Source organism: Ranitomeya variabilis, chromosome 7 (assembly GCF_051348905.1).
Source record: "Ranitomeya variabilis isolate aRanVar5 chromosome 7, aRanVar5.hap1, whole genome shotgun sequence".
Classification (NCBI taxonomy): domain Eukaryota; kingdom Metazoa; phylum Chordata; class Amphibia; order Anura; family Dendrobatidae; genus Ranitomeya; species Ranitomeya variabilis.
In genome coordinates this window covers 97,462,213-97,478,119 of record NC_135238.1, presented here as the reverse complement: position 1 = coordinate 97,478,119, position 15,907 = coordinate 97,462,213, and the positions used below count along the sequence as shown (strand labels likewise).

Here is a 15,907-nt window from a genome sequence, read left to right as displayed (position 1 = left end):
CCATCAATCAATCAGAAAGTTTCTTTCAACTTCCAACAGAGGTGAGTGTTGAAATCTAAGTGGGCTGGACATCTATTCCAGTGTTCTTTGCACTCATTTGTTTAGCATTTTTCTCTTTGTTATTCCTAAGGGTATGTGCACACGTCCAGATTTCTTGCAGAAATTTCCTGAAGAAAACCGGAAATTTTCTGCAAGAAATCCGCATTTTTTTTTTCCATTTTTTCCGCGGTTTTTTTAGCATTCTGCAAGCGTAATTAGCTTGCAGAATGCTAAAGTTTGCTTATGCAGCATCTATAGTAAAAGCTAGAATGTTTAAAAATAATGAAAAAAATGGTTATACTCACCCTCTGCAGACAGCCAATCTCCTCAGCGACGTCCGTTCCTATAGATGCCGGTGTGGTTCAGGACCTTCGATGACGTCGCGGCTTGTGATTGGTCGCGTGAGTCACATGAGCGGTCACGCGACCAATCACAAGACAGCGACGTCATCACAGGTCCTGAACCACACCATCTATAGGAACGGAAGAGAAAGCATGCACTGGAGAGGCGGGAACACTTCGGGGGCCATCAGAGGGTGAGTATATCACTATTTTTTATTTTAATTCTTTTTTTTTTACCAATTATATGGTGCCCAGTCCGTGGAGGAGAGTCTCTTCTCCTCCACCCTGGGTACCAACCGCACATAATCTGCTTACTTCCCGCATGGTGGGCATAGCCCCGTGCGGGAAGTAAGCAGATCAATGCACTCCTAGGTGTGCGGAATCCCCGCAATTCCGCATTTTTAATGAACATGTTGCTTTTTTTTCCACAATGCGATTTTTTCGCGGAAAAAAATGCAACATTTGCACAAAAAATGTGGAATACCCTGTAAATAATAGGAGGCATATGTAAGCGTTTTTTTCGCATTTTTATCACGTTTTATAGCGAAAAAACACGAAAAAACCGCGAAAAATCCTGAACGTGTGCACATGCACTTGCTAACATTTTATTCAAATCATTTTTAATTATCTGCTAATAAATTTTTTTGCAGGTCTCATATATTAGTTCATGCTTGCTTTTTACTGTTATTATAAAATGAGCAAGCGTGGTACACAGTCTTGATGTTTAATTTGCAAATAGGTATAATAGAGTTACAATAACATAGACTCATGTCTCCCTTTTTTTTCATTTTACCAGATATTGGCGGCAGTGCCATATGAATGGCGTGGTATCAATCTACTTATTTGTTCTAGCATGCGTATTGTGTTTATTCCACTTTTTATTATGTGTGTGTATCCAAGTGGAAAACCTACCTTCAGTCACCCTGCCTGGCCATGCATCTTTTCTCTGCTAATGGGCATCACAAATGGATATTTTGGCAGTGTTCCTATGATTCTTGCATCAGGGCTAGTTGTACCAGAGCAACGAGAGCTGGCAGGTATGATCTTGAGTTGTTATTCAATTATTATGTAATGTAAATTGATTAATATGAATATTTTATCATTACACTCCAAACAGCTATAATATTAAAACAACAGATGAAGTGAATAGCATTAACTAACTTGTAACAATGACACCTCTCAAGGGGTGGGGTATAATAGTCAATTGCTATTACCCTGTTGTGTCCAGAATTGACTTCCTTCTTGTTAAGTCCATATATATATATATATATATATATATTTGTGCCTTTATTTTATGGATGCCTCCTGGCTTCTCTGCAGGACTTCTCTGTCACTCCCATACTTCAAAACAATGATAAGGTGTGCACCTCTTTCCCTCTTTTTTTAATAATGATTTTATGAGCTCCCTTGTCACTGTGCAATATTCTTTTCAATGCACAGTGACAGTGCACTCCGTTGCCTACTCTAATGAGAAGAGACGAGCTGGTAATAGAGTGCACCGTCAGTGGGGGGGAGGGTCTAGACTCTGCTCTCCTTGCTTTTCACGGTCTCTTCTTACAGTTCACACTGAGAGTGAGCTCTTTTGCAGGCTCACCACTTCTCAGTAAACCAGGCGAGAGAGAATACTTTCAATGTATATTGAATAGAGTATTGCACAAGGGAGTATTAACAAGGGAGTTCATACTGAGCATACATCAGAATAGACAACTGACACATGCTCAGCAGGGCAGGGAGTAGCCCAGCCCTCAAAACAAACTTTACTGATGATGCTTCATTTCAGGGTGGGGACAGAAACTGCGGCAGTGACCACAGCCTATGGCCCTGATGACATCTCTTTTGAGTATCGCAGCATGCACAGGGAATTCTCAAATGAAATGTCATCAGATTGCGTGTGGTAAAAAAATACATAAAACAGAGAGGGAACGGAAGGATCTTTTTAATTACAGTATGCTAGATAAGTGATTTGATTATTACAATAATTAGATAGACATTTCGAATTTAAATCAATGTTAGTTTTGAACCACCCCTTTAATGACATTGGCTTTATGTTTGGGGATGTTGTCCTGCTTCTGAATAAGTTTTGAGCTAATTTGATAGTATTGCATGATAGAGAAGTCATAAAAGGGATTGTCCAGGTTGAAATAAAAAGATGGTGTTCATAGTTACTGCAGACACAGTCACGAAGCCACTGTACTCCCCATGCAGGTGGACGTTTATGTGATTTGTGTACTTGCAGTCACATGTTGACAAAACTCCTGCATGTCTCTTGGTTAACTTCTATTCAGAGACACTGGATGAGACTAGTCGACATGTGACCGCAGGTATGGTCACGTGACTGCCACCCGCACATTGAATACAGAGAAATTGTGACATCACACACTGTCCTAATTTGGCTGCTTACAGTCACATAGAGTGACTGCAAAATTTTCATTTCAGCCTAGATAACACGTTTAATCCTGACCAATTCTCCAACTTTGCCTGCAGACACTCATTTTCTACCGCTCTCCAGACCTTAGGTATAGAAATTACTTTCTGTGCTTTCTGTTACAGCCATATTTGTATAATCAATAAAGAGCACCTGCTTGCATTTTTCTGCACCCCAGTTCCCCTACCTTTCTGCATGGTTGAGTCACTTGGCCTTGTTTCCATGTTCAAGATATGGCATTTTCGACTCAATTCATCTTTTTTTTTTTAAACAATAATTTTTATTGATTTTTAACATATATATGGAAATATACATTCAAATGTATTTTCTTAGCTTACAAATTCGTAATTTTCAGCTTTTGATTATCATATTACAATTTGTTAGGTCGATATCCAAGAAGTATCGTTTCTCCTTGTGGAGATTGACATGCTAAGCATGCCGAGATGAGGAGACAAAGCCACAATGCTCCTCTGGGAATTATGCTAATTATGCGAATTGTCTCTTCAGAGAGGAAGAGAACTAGAACTCTAGTGCCACCTATTGTAGTAGCAATCCAACAAATCAATGTTGACACTTTAACGAGCCTTGTCACATGACTTACGATAATAGCCAAACCAGAATCTCAGTTTGCAGACACTGTGTTTCGGGGTACTGCCCCTTGTCAGTGCAAAGTGGAGATCTGGTTTGGCTGTGTGAGAGGCGTCTGACCTATATCCAAGAAGTAGTAATAAGAAAATTTGATGTGTATGTACACTAATAAATTGTTGTATGACTTATTTGCAATATATTCCATCCTTGAGTGCGGTGTATTTTCTTATTACTATTACTTGGGACTTTTTGTCCGTTACACCAGCACCGTCTATTGATATAGCATGAGTGCAGACTAATCCCTCCCTGCTATATCCAAGAAGTAACATTTCTCCTTGCGGAGATTGACATGCTAAGCATGCCGAGATGAGGAGACGTAAAGCCGCAATGCTCCTCTGGGAAATATGCTAATTATGCAAATTGTTTGTTAGGTCAAAATACAGAATAAACAACACATAAACTCCCCCCTACCCTCCCTCTTCCCAGACATGCAGGAAATAGTTGTTTATTTCTGGTGTGCACCTCTCCTTTCTTTAAGTAAATCTTCTTCATCTCAGACTGTTATAGAATATTTAGTTTGCTTCCATAATTTATATTAGTTTTTAACCAGTGTCCCTACCACCTGTTCCATCAACATTCAGATCAGCTATTTTCAACTTCCCCAATGTTCACCACTCATGTCCTCCAATATGTACCAACTGGTATGTTCAAAATGTTTCACAATTTACTGAAGTTCTTTGTTTGTATTTAAGAAAAAATCTTTTCCACTCATGAGTGATTTTATACTCTTTTCCTTGTTATGTTCAGCTTCCCGCCATTGTAAGTGAAATAAAGTCTTCATTTGACCTATTATAGCTTTTCAATTTGGAATGGAATCACTCAACCAATCCTTTAACAAGCTTCTTTTGGCTATCGGACAAATTAAGTGGAACATTGGAGTTAATGTTCCCTTCCCTTTTTGTTGTGTGGCTCCATCTCCCTTCCAGTAATGCAAAAGGAATGGTAACAAATGGATGCAACTATATATTCCCAATACCCAAATTTTCCATCATCTGCTTTATGTCTTTCCAGAATTCTTGTAAGTTAGGGCATCCCCATAGTCCATGTAGTAAATCGGACTCTCTAAGTTTACATTTTGGACAATGTACCAGGCGATCTCTCATTGCTCTAGATACTGGTATGTTGAAGGCCAGTATATCTATATGCATAATCCTAAATTGTGTGTCTCTCCAAACTTCACTCAAAATATTTTTCCGTACTGCCTGCCAACCTGCTAGTATTGTTTCCCCAATTTCCTCACCTTCTATTTGTTTAGCGCAGAATCTAAATGTTTGCTCTATGTCCATTTTTCCAAGGATGTCTTTTAAACCTCTGTATATTGTGGATATATTGTGTGTGCCTGCTCAGTCAAATAATAGATTATCCATTGCATTCCTTCTCGTTTCTTCCCTCACATTTATCAAATGTGTAATCTTTCCTTTTATTTGTCCAAATTGTAGGAATTGCTGTTCACTTAGCATGAATTTTGATATTTTCTCCTCCCTACTCAGCCACCTATTTTCTTCTTCATGCAGTAGATTAGCAATTTTATGGATCCCTTTCACCCTCCATTCCTGAAATAGTTTGTTCCCTGCTATTTGTTGCAACACTGGGTTTCCCCATATGGGTATATCTCTCGAGATTTTCCATAATAATTTGAATTTTCTCCTAAGTTCCTTCCATGTGGCTATTGTGTTTCGGTACACTATTGAATTTTTAATTTTTTTGGGCATTAGGCTTGTGGCGTGTGTAATAATGCTACGCTACTAAGTTCCACAGGTATGCGTACGATTTTTCTAAGGCTATATCAGAAAACCAATCTACTATGTGACGGGAAATACATGCTATATTACATCCTGTTATGTCTGGCAAGTTTTCCTCTTGGATGCCATCAGTTTACTCAGTTTTATATGGGGTCTTCGACCTTTCCAGATAAACTTCCTAATAGCTGAATATATTTTAGATTTTTCCCACATCCACATGCTTTAGGAGACCAGGGAGGGTCTGTAATGGATACATGAGTTTTGAGAAACTCATCATTTTTAAAAGGTCAATCTTGTCCAAAAGACTCAAAGGCAAATTTTGCCACCTTTCTAATTCCTGTTGGATTTTGGAGAAAACTGCAGGAAAGTTTAAATAATATATGGACTCTGGTTTTCTACCCAGCTTAATACCCAAATATGTTATATTTGTTTTGGATATCGGAATACCATAGATTTCCTTTTCTACCATACTACTTCTTCCTTTATCTGTTAAGTGGAGAATTTCACATTTGCTTTTATTTAGAGTGAATCCCAAAAACCTACCAACATTTTCCATAAGATCTAGGACCCCTGGCAGATCTCTTGCCACCTCAGCCATGTAGAGTATTATATCATCTGCTAAGCATGAGGCCCTAAGCTTCATGTCCCCTATTGATACTTCATGTTGTTCTATGTATTATCCGTCTTGTCTCTGCACACTCCCCCACTGCTCCCTCTCCATGCCGTAACCTGTATCGTGCCAAGTTGGGTATGTCATGCCACGTTCAATAAAGGATGATTAATAGTTGAAGAAGTCGGGTGAGTGCCGCATTCTTTCTTTATCTTCGTTTACATGTGGACTTTTCACTCTCATTGCGGAGCATCGCCCTAGCTTCAACAGAAGCTGAGTCCGTCCGACCCTTTGAAGAAGGGATTAGCCTCGCAGCTGGATTGTTTTTATGACAGCTCGTTCAGTGCCGACCATGTGTTGTTTTTCTTTCTTGCACTTGTTCTATGTATTACTCCAGGGATTCTAATGCCAGGTCAAATATAAGCAGGGACAAAGGACATCCCTGGCGTGTTCCCTTTTCAAGTGGTAAATTTGCCAATAGATGACCTGGGGTTTGAATTCTTGCTGCGGGGTTAGCATACAGGGCTTTTATAAAATTTCAGAAATTCCCCACCAGCCCAATTTTCTCCCAAACTTGTCCTACCCAATTCCACTTCACATTATCAAAAGCCTTCTCTGCATCTAGTGTAGCCAGAGCCGGCTTACTGCTACTGTTTTCTCTTTTATTTATTACATCTATGGCTAACAGTGTACATCTTATATTTGTGACCGCACTCCTACCTTTCACAAACCCACCTCTGCGGGTGTTATTAATGTTGGGAGTATCTCTGCTAGTCTGTTTGCGATGAGCTTGGATATTTCAGTATCCTGGTTTATCAAGGATATAGGTCTATAGGATGCTGGGTCCTCCACATTTTTCCCTTTCTTTGAGCCACATTAGTGCCCGCCAACAGATTCCCCCCTGTAACAAATCGTTATACCATACAGTTAAATTAGGGGTTATTTGTTGGGTCATGGCTTTTAAAAAATCAGCTGTGAACCCATCCGGTCCAGGTGCTTTTACAACTGACAATCTCCCAATGGTACTCCTCACTTCCTCTGTAATGGCAGCATTCAACATAGTTAACTGTGGCTCTGTGACATTAGGCATGTTAATTTTTTTAGAAAATCTCCACCCCTGTTTGTGTCCTTGTCCTCCTCCAAATATAAATTAGCATAAAGCTCCCGCAGGGTTGAGTTTATTTCCCTGGGATTATCTACCATTAAGCCCTCTCTAGTCTTAAACTTTAATATATTACTCTTTCCCTTCCTACCCTTTGCCAAGTTTGCTAATAGCTTTCCTGCCTTATCTCCATATCTTTTCAACTGAATTTCCGTTTGCATCTTTCTAAATAACTTTTTTTTCCGCCCATATGTCAAAATCTCTTTTGGCCTCCCTCTATTCTTCTCTAGCTTCTGTTATTTTTTGATGTTGAAAGCGCAAGCACTTCTCCCTTAATTTCCTACTAAATTCCTCATATTTAGTGTTTGTTTTTTTAATGTATGCACATACGCTACTAGCTTCCCTCTCAAGACCGCATTTCCTGGTTACCAGTATGTCTGTGGTTTTGAGAGGGAAGCTAGTTCCATGGGCTGGTTAATCTGCTTCTCACTGCTCTGTGTTCTTGATCCTTGGCTTTCTTATCAATTTTTACTGCTCTGAGAGGGTGAAATCTGCCAGGACTGTGCAGGAGCTCCTCCCTTCTCACTCCAGTATAGCCAGGGCTTGAACCAGGAAGTCGACTCAATTCATCTTTGAACACCACTTCCAGCCAGACATCTCTAAACAGTAGATTGGTGTAACTGGGTCCCACTAGTTTCTGACAGTTCTGAGCTAATAGCAGTGCTGGAAATCTTATTTTGAATGTAAATAAGCATGATGTGTTTCATCTTCTGCACTGTTTCCTTGGCGAACACTGCATCTATCCATCACTGCATCACACCATGAAACTCCAGGTTGCTTTCACATCTTAGACTCAAAACTACTGTTTTGATGCAGTATGGCCAAGTATAACCTACTGTCTTTTTGCTCGGCACAGACTTGCGAGCATGTATAATCTGTGACATTGTACTGACTTCTATAAACTGACCTTTATAACAGAGTTATGCGTTCCTCTCCCAGTTTTAAATCTTCTAATTAACGGTTTCTGTTAATGTCCGTTTTTTAACTTACTTATGAAAATGATGATCATTATCACCTATTTAGTATAATTGGTCATTCATACATCTGATTATCCACCTACAAAATCCACTACTATGTGCATAGTGTACCTAGAAGTATCAATGCATTTTTGAAGACAAAGGGCTGTCACACCAAATATTATTTAGATTTCTCTATTGTTCATTTACTTTGCATTTTGTAAAAAAATAAACCTGTAGCACTTCTATTATTGAGAGCATTTTTACTTTGCAGCATTTTTTCAAAAATGTTTGCATAGTATTGTATATTTATCGAGAGAGTATTCAATCATTCTGTCATGTGTTTGGGAGGTTGGCAATTGGCTTGTAAGAAGAACTGACAGGATTTCTCCTGGCATGACTTAAACAGCTTTTTACAAAACAACATGGAATCGAATCATTAAAACGTCTTCCACATTATAATCTCCTGCCTTCAAATTGGATAACTGACAAAACTGCTTTAACTTTCAAGATATAGTGTAAAATTGCTAACTCATCTTATAACTAGAGTTGAGCTAATTTTTCAAAATTCGGTTCGGATTATGATTGGCCGCAAATATTGTATTTGCAATATTCACTGAACACAGCCGAACGTCATCGGAGTCAATCGGAGAAGAAATGAGCGAATATGTTTGGAAACGATCGTCAAACATAAATTTGGCATGAATAGGGTACCAGTATTGCACAAATATATATGACAAATTCAAATTCAGTGACCGCTTCCAAAGAATTTAACTCAACTCTACTTATAACCATTTTTCATAATAAAATTCTGCTAAGACATAATTATGCAGGATATGTCAGTGTTCTTTTTCATATGTTATTTAGTATCTTTATTTTGCTTGCTCAATGTAATGACATAATTCAAACTTTCTCTTTTTTCTTCTGCAGGAAACACAATGACCGTATCATATATGACTGGACTTACACTTGGTTCAGCCGTTGCGTATTTTGCCTACAGCCTGGCTAGTAAATCTCAAAGCATTTGCTTTCATCCAGAGATATACAACAGTTCCTTGCCACCAAACATTTAAACATTGCTATGAAGGTTATGACCTAGCTTCCTTTTTTTAAAAACGTCTTATACAAGTTTATTCATGGTGTACTAATTACTGCTGTTTGCTCTCTGAAAATCTTGATTGCTAAGGGACCAGTACATAATTCTAGAAATTGGAAGTCAACAGTGGGTTTCTTTAAGTCTCCTCTGGTTCTTATGAGTTTAAAAAGGGAGGAGTTGCGAACAACCTTAATAACAATCCTTGTGTGTGAGTTAGTCTGTACCTAACTTGCAGGTTTACAAGGCTAGTGCAAAACAGGAGAAAAATCCAGCTTCCAAATATAATCAAATTTATTGAAGATAAAATGCAAAGTCCAAAAACATGGTTCACAGGAGAATGTGTAGCAGCAGGCTACGCGTTTCAAACAGTATGTTCTTTTTCAAAGCTTTTTACAAGGCTAGTATCTGGAAGATCATAAGCCCCAGTGCAAAATATGTATCAGGTCCTGGCCAGCTACAACATGTATTACTACGCTACCTTATGCCACTTATGATACTGGTGTCTTCTTATGTGGCATATGGACCATTGGACACTTTCACCTGGATGCAACTACTACCTCTACACTCTTCATAAATACACACATGTAAATATGACACAGTGAAATGTGGTTTCTGTCCCTTCCCAGTTATATCCAACATTTCTGCTAAGGTTTTCATAACATTACAGTATTTAATGTAATATAAGTTTATAAAAAATAGCAAATAGCTTCAATTAGAGATGGTCGAACTGATCCGAGGAGATCATACTTCCTTAAATTCACAGGTTCTCGCAAATTTGAATCACATGTGGATCAGCCTCCCAAAAATGCCCTGCACTATTTCACACACAATGCTAAAGAGTCACAGAGCGATATTGACAGGGGTGGCCAGGTGAGCTTCCCATAATGCCCTGCAGCTATCATATCACATGCTGTAGTGCAGCCAATCAGTACAAAACATGGGGGATAGCCAATCAGTACCATTGTCTTTGTACTGTAGGAATATAGGTCAGAGCATGCAGCTCAATCCACATTGCAATCAACAGAGAAATGCGAGAGTTAGGGCAGGTGGTTGCAGTAGTGCTAATACTTTGTATCCAGTATCTATTCTACTCTACCTCTCTTTCCTCTGTCCCTTCCCCCTTAAAGCTATATTAAAGATAAAACACATTGGATACAGTATTGGGAGACTACAACATTTTCTACGCGCTGTTTCAAGGAAATTAGACTACTTGAGATTCAAAAAAGAGGAAAAAGTCAGCTCACCCCAACTGCTTGTTTCTATTCAAAGCCAGGAGCAAACATCACTGCCAGAGGCAATAATCAGGTAAATAGTCAGGATATCCAGCTCAACTGTGTAAAAATTTGCAGCTTTCTTTGTTAAAATAACTTGACATCCATCTGTAGTGCATAAATTAGAAATGGTGCGCTGCACCCTTAATCGTGGTGTGATAGACAAGGATAGAAATGAACTTACCCTAAGTAACTTTTCATTCCGACGAGCAAAACGTATATTTCGGTCCCAGAGATTAGGGAAAAAAGTAGAGTGCAATTGACATGCATTCAATAAAATTGGAGGAGGTGTCAATGTGGCTGTGATTTATAAGTTAACACACGTTATAATAGTTACACGTTACATTATATATTAATTCGTTCAGACATCTGCTGTTGAAATCAGCTGACATGTGCCAAAAAAGATGTGGGCTCATCTCCACAGCCCACATCAAAGTTGAGACCCAACATGCACCGTACAGGTACGGCGTATATCGTGAAGGGGGTCAAAGTTACTCAGGAGGCTTTAACTCTCAAAGTCTTTTAATATAGAGGGTAAAGTTGTTCGGCATACAATGCAAGTTTATATGTATTATAACAAGCAGAAATGCCCTGAATATTTGGAATATTCCTTAGAGCTATTGCAGAGTTCTCCATTACTATAATGTAGAGCAAGGGCATCCTTGTCTGGTTCCATTAGAAACGAACTTTAGTTGACTGGTCCTGATATAAATCCATTATTTTGTTATGTATTTTGGTGCCTAAATTGTTCTGTTTTGGGGCACTTTGGAAGAACAACCAGCTATCCTGGTCGAATGCATTTTCAGCATCGATTGATAAGATACAGGTTGGTATTTTTTTAGTTTTAGCCTGTAAAATATGAAATGTTAGGCCTCCTTCACACGTACCGGTACAAGTGTCATCAGTGTTTTCCATCAGTGTGTCTTTAATCTTTTCCTGGTATGGATAAAGAAAAAAAGAAATTACAATACTTCTCCTATACTTTGCAATGTTAAACATGGACATCACACAGATGCCATCTGTGTGCTGAACGTGTTTTTCACAGATCCACAGACTGACCCTTGTCATCTGTGCTTCTGGAAAAGAAACGGACATGTCACTGTGTGTTTATAGCATCATTTGGTTACGATGGGTATGTGTGGTATCCATGTAAAAAACTGATGCCACACGTACTAGAAGAAAAAAAGGTTATGGTACCGAGTTCGGTACCAAATTTGAAACACAGTACTCATTATTCACAAAACTTCTGCTACAGAACTTTGGAGAGACTGTGGAGAGACTACGGAGTCACCTTATTCATGTTTTCTACATCACCAAAGAAAAAGTCCAAATGTAAATACAAACTTTGCTGGATGCAAGGCAGAATACTCTAGCACAGACTAAAGGCTGGGGTGGAGTTATATAGCAGGAAGACACAGTGCACATGAGACCAAAAACGCTATCTTGGAAAAGAGCAGTAATGCACAAAAGGTAATCAAAATGTTCAGAGTCCGGACATTACTCCCTCCTTAGAAGCGGCCTCAGGACGATCCTGGACCTGGTTTCTCAGGGAATCTTTGATGAAAACGAGAGACCTTCTGTTGGGCATTGATGTTTTCCACAGGTTCCCAAGAGTCTTCCTCAGGGGGTTATCCCTGCCATCTTATAAGATATTGGAGCCGATTCCTGTGAATCCTGGAATCAATAATTTCCTCCACCACAAATTGTTCTTGCCCATCAATCACCACAGGCTGCGGAGGTGGCACAACACGCCCCTGGAAGATACAGGCTTTAGTAAAGATACATGAAAAACTGGGTGTACCTTCATAGTCCTAGGCAGCTTCAGACGGCAGGCCACAAAGCTCACAATACCGTTGATCCTGAAAGGCCAATGAATTTCTGTTCAAGTTTTTGTGAAGGAACGTTTAACTTCAGATTCTTAGTTGATAACCACACGGAATCTCCTACCTTGAACATGGGTGCAGGTTTACAGAATCTATCAGCTGATCTCTTATAACGTTCTTGAGCCCAAGGGCGGGACGGAACAGGTAATGGTTGCAGGAGACCCGTAGGTGACACACGAGGAGTCTTGTAATGAGCACATACCTCGCAAGAGAGAACATAGTCATTAGTATCCTTCAGGCAAGTTGGCCACCAGAAAAATCGGCTTAGGAACTCTTGTGTCTTCTGTACCCCCCTGTGACCAGCCAACTTGGAGTCATGTACCAACTTGAGGATCTGCAGACGGCCGGCCTCAGGGACGTAGATACATCAATCTCTTAACCACATGCCACCCTTAAAGACAAGATTAATATCAACAAGTGGGTTGGCCAGAAATACATCACCGTCATAAGCCTCCCTGTACTTCTTCCACAAGTCCTGATCGTGGATAATTCCAATGAAATTGGCATCAGATAGAATGGTCTTGGACGGGGCTCCAGGTACGGAATCCGCAGCATGGATTCGGGATAAAGCATCAGCCTTCCCATTACGAAAACCTGGACAGTACGAGATAACAAAATTAAATTGATTTAAAAATAAACTCCAACGAGCCTGACAAGGAGAAAGACATCTAGCTGATCTGAGGAACTCTAAATTGCGATGGTCAGTAAGCACTACGATCCATTGTGCAGCTCCTTGCAGATGATGCCTCCATTCCTTGAAAGCCACAATAATAGCCAGCAATTCCTTGTCTCCCACATTGTAATTCTCTGCTGAGGTTAGTCTACGGGAAAAGAAAGCACAAGGATGTAGCAGACCCTTCTCTCCAGTTCTTTGGGAGAGAATAGCCCCTAAGGCATTATCAGAAGCGTCCACCTCCACAGTGAAAGAAAGTGTTGGATCTGGGTGTATCAACAGCAGTGCTGAGGTGAAACAGATCTTAAGCCGATCAAATTTCAAATAAAATGTCTAGAAATTTGCAAAACCAATAAAACGTTGCACTTCCTTAATGTTCTTGGGTACTGGGCAGTCAAGGATAGCCTGAATCTTACCAGATTCCATGTTCAGCCCCTGGGGAGAGATGATATAACCTAAGAACTGTATCTCAGAACGATGGAACTCGCATTTCTCTGGCTTGATATACAGATGGTTCTCTTTCAGACGTCTTAAAACGGTTTTGACATGTTCTTCATGTTCCTGTAGAGAGTCAGAAAATATTAGAATATCGTCCAAATAGATCACCACAAACTGGTCCAACAAATCTCTGAAAATGTCTTTAGCAAGGTGTTGAAACGTTGCAGGGGCATTACAAAGCCCGAAGGGCATCACAAGATATTCAAAGTGTCCATACCGGCATCTGAATGCTGTCTTCCACTCATCCCCTGGAAGAATATGCACCAAATTATAAGCCCCATGAAGATCCAGTTTAGAGAACACCTTAGCTGTCATGGTTCCCAATGGCAAGGGAACGTAAGAAACATATAAATAACGAACGAGCTCTCGGGTGATGGAAACTCGAGTTGACCGTGAGCTAAATCTACCACACAACTAATAGTAGCCAGGGAGCATACCTACGGCTTCCTAAATGCCACGCGCCAGCCGGAGGACTAACTAAGCCTGGTAGAGGAAGAAACAGACCTGGCTTACCTCTAGGGAAATACCCCAAAAGATGATAGCAGCCCCCCACATGTAATAACGGTGAAATAAGAGGAAAAGACATACACAGTATGAAAGTAGATTTTGCAAAGAGAGGTCCACTTACTAGATAGCAGAAGGATACAAAAGAGGACTTCACGGTCAACTGAAAACCCTTTCAAAAAACCATCCTGAAATTACTTTAAGACTCCTGTGTCAACTCATGACACAGGAGTGGCAATTTCAGCCCGCAAGAGCTTCCAGCTACAGAGAATTACAAAAACTGCAAACTGGACTAAAGATACAAAACAAAAGGACAAAGTCCACTTAGCTGATCAGCAGACTAGTAGCAGGAACATGCAACCGAAGGCTCTGGTTACAATGATGACCGGCAAGGAAATGACTGGAGAGCAAGGCTAAATAGGAAACTCCCAAACGCTGATGGAAGCAGGTGAACAGAAGCAGCAAAGTGCAAACAAGTCACCAGTACCACCAGCAACCACCAGGGGAGCCCAAAAAGCGGATACACAACAGTACCCTCCCCTTAAGGAGGGGGCACCGAACCCTCACAAGAACCGCCAGGGCGATCTGGATGAGCCCTATGAAAGGCACGAACCAAATCCGAGGCATGAACATCAGAGGCAGTTACCCAAGAATTATCTTCCTGACCATAGCCCTTCCATTTAACCAGAAATTGAAGTCTCCGTCTGGAAATACCGGAGTCCAAGATCTTTTCTACCACGTACTCCAATTCACCCTCCACCAGCACAGGAGCAGGAGGTTCAGTAGAAGGAACCACCGGTACCTCATATCTCCGCAACAGCGACAAATGAAACACATTATGGATAGCGAAAGATGCCGGGAGGTCCAAACGAAAGGAGACAGGGTTAAGAATCTCCAAAATCCTATAAGGACCGATGAACCGAGGCTTAAATTTAGGAGAAGAAACCCTCATAGGGACAAAAAGGGGAAGACAACCACACCAAGTCCCCAACACGAAGGTGGGGGCCAACACGACGACGGCGGTTAGCAAACTGCTGAGTCCTCTCCTGGGACAATTCCAAATTATCCACCACTTGTCCCCAAGTCTGATGCAACCGATCCACTACCGCATCCACTCCAGGACAATCCGAAGATTCAACCTGACCAGATGAAAAACGCGGATGAAACCCTGAATTGCAAAAGAAAGGAGAAACCAAAGTGGCAGAACTAGCCCGATTATTAAGAGCAAACTCCGCCAACGGCAGAAAGGCAACCCAATCATCCTGATCCGCAAACACAAAACACCTCAAATAAGTCTCCAAAGTTTGATTAGTTCGTTCCGTCTGGCCATTGGTCTGAGGATGGAATGCAGACGAAAAAGACAAATCAATGCCCAACCTGGCACAGACTGCCCGCCAAAATCTAGACACGAACTGGGTACCCCTGTCAGAAACGATGTTTTCCGGAATACCATGCAGGCGAACCACATTTTGAAAAAACAGAGGGACCAACTCAGATGAGGAAGGCAACTTAGGCAATGGCACCAAATGAACCATTTTAGAAAAACGGTCACACACCACCCAGATGACAGACATCTTCTGAGAAACAGGGAGGTCCGAGATAAAGTCCATAGAGATGTGCGTCCAAGGCCTCTTCGGAATAGGCAAGGGCAACAACAACCCACTAGCCCTAGAACAACAAGGCTTGGCCCGAGCACACACATCGCAAGACTGCACAAAAACACGCACATCTCGAGACAGGGAAGGCCACCAGAAGGATCTAGCCACCAAATCTCTGGTGCCAAAAATTCCCGGATGACCTGCCAGAGTAGAAGAATGAACTTCCGAGATGACTCTAGTGGTCCACTCGTCAGGAACAAACAGTCTACCAGACGGACAACGATCAGGTCTATCCGCCTGAAATTCTTGCAAAGCACGTCGCAAATCAGGAGAGACAGCAGACAAAACCACTCCATCCTTAAGGACACCAGCAGGTTCATAATTCCCAGGAGAGTCAGGCTCAAAACTCCTAGAAAGAGCATCTGCCTTCACATTCCTAGAACCCGGTAAGTACGAGACCA

At 40.9% G+C, this 15,907-nt stretch overlaps 1 protein-coding gene across 5 annotated transcripts in view; it reads left to right on the top strand.

The window, feature by feature from the left end:
* Positions 1–15,907, top strand: part of SLC29A4 (solute carrier family 29 member 4) — an 831,354-nt gene that overhangs the window by 788,555 nt on the left and 26,892 nt on the right. For 4 of the 5 annotated variants that reach the window (XM_077275614.1, XM_077275613.1, XM_077275616.1 and 1 more), the window contains 2 exons: positions 1,177–1,417; positions 8,854–9,010. In XM_077275614.1, coding sequence (XP_077131729.1) covers positions 1,177–1,417; positions 8,854–8,996 — 384 coding nt within the window. In that variant the 3' untranslated portion in view covers positions 8,997–9,010. Of the gene's footprint in view, positions 1–1,176; positions 1,418–8,853; positions 9,011–15,907 lie in introns of those variants that run through there. The other variant, XM_077275618.1, reaches the window with a different exon arrangement.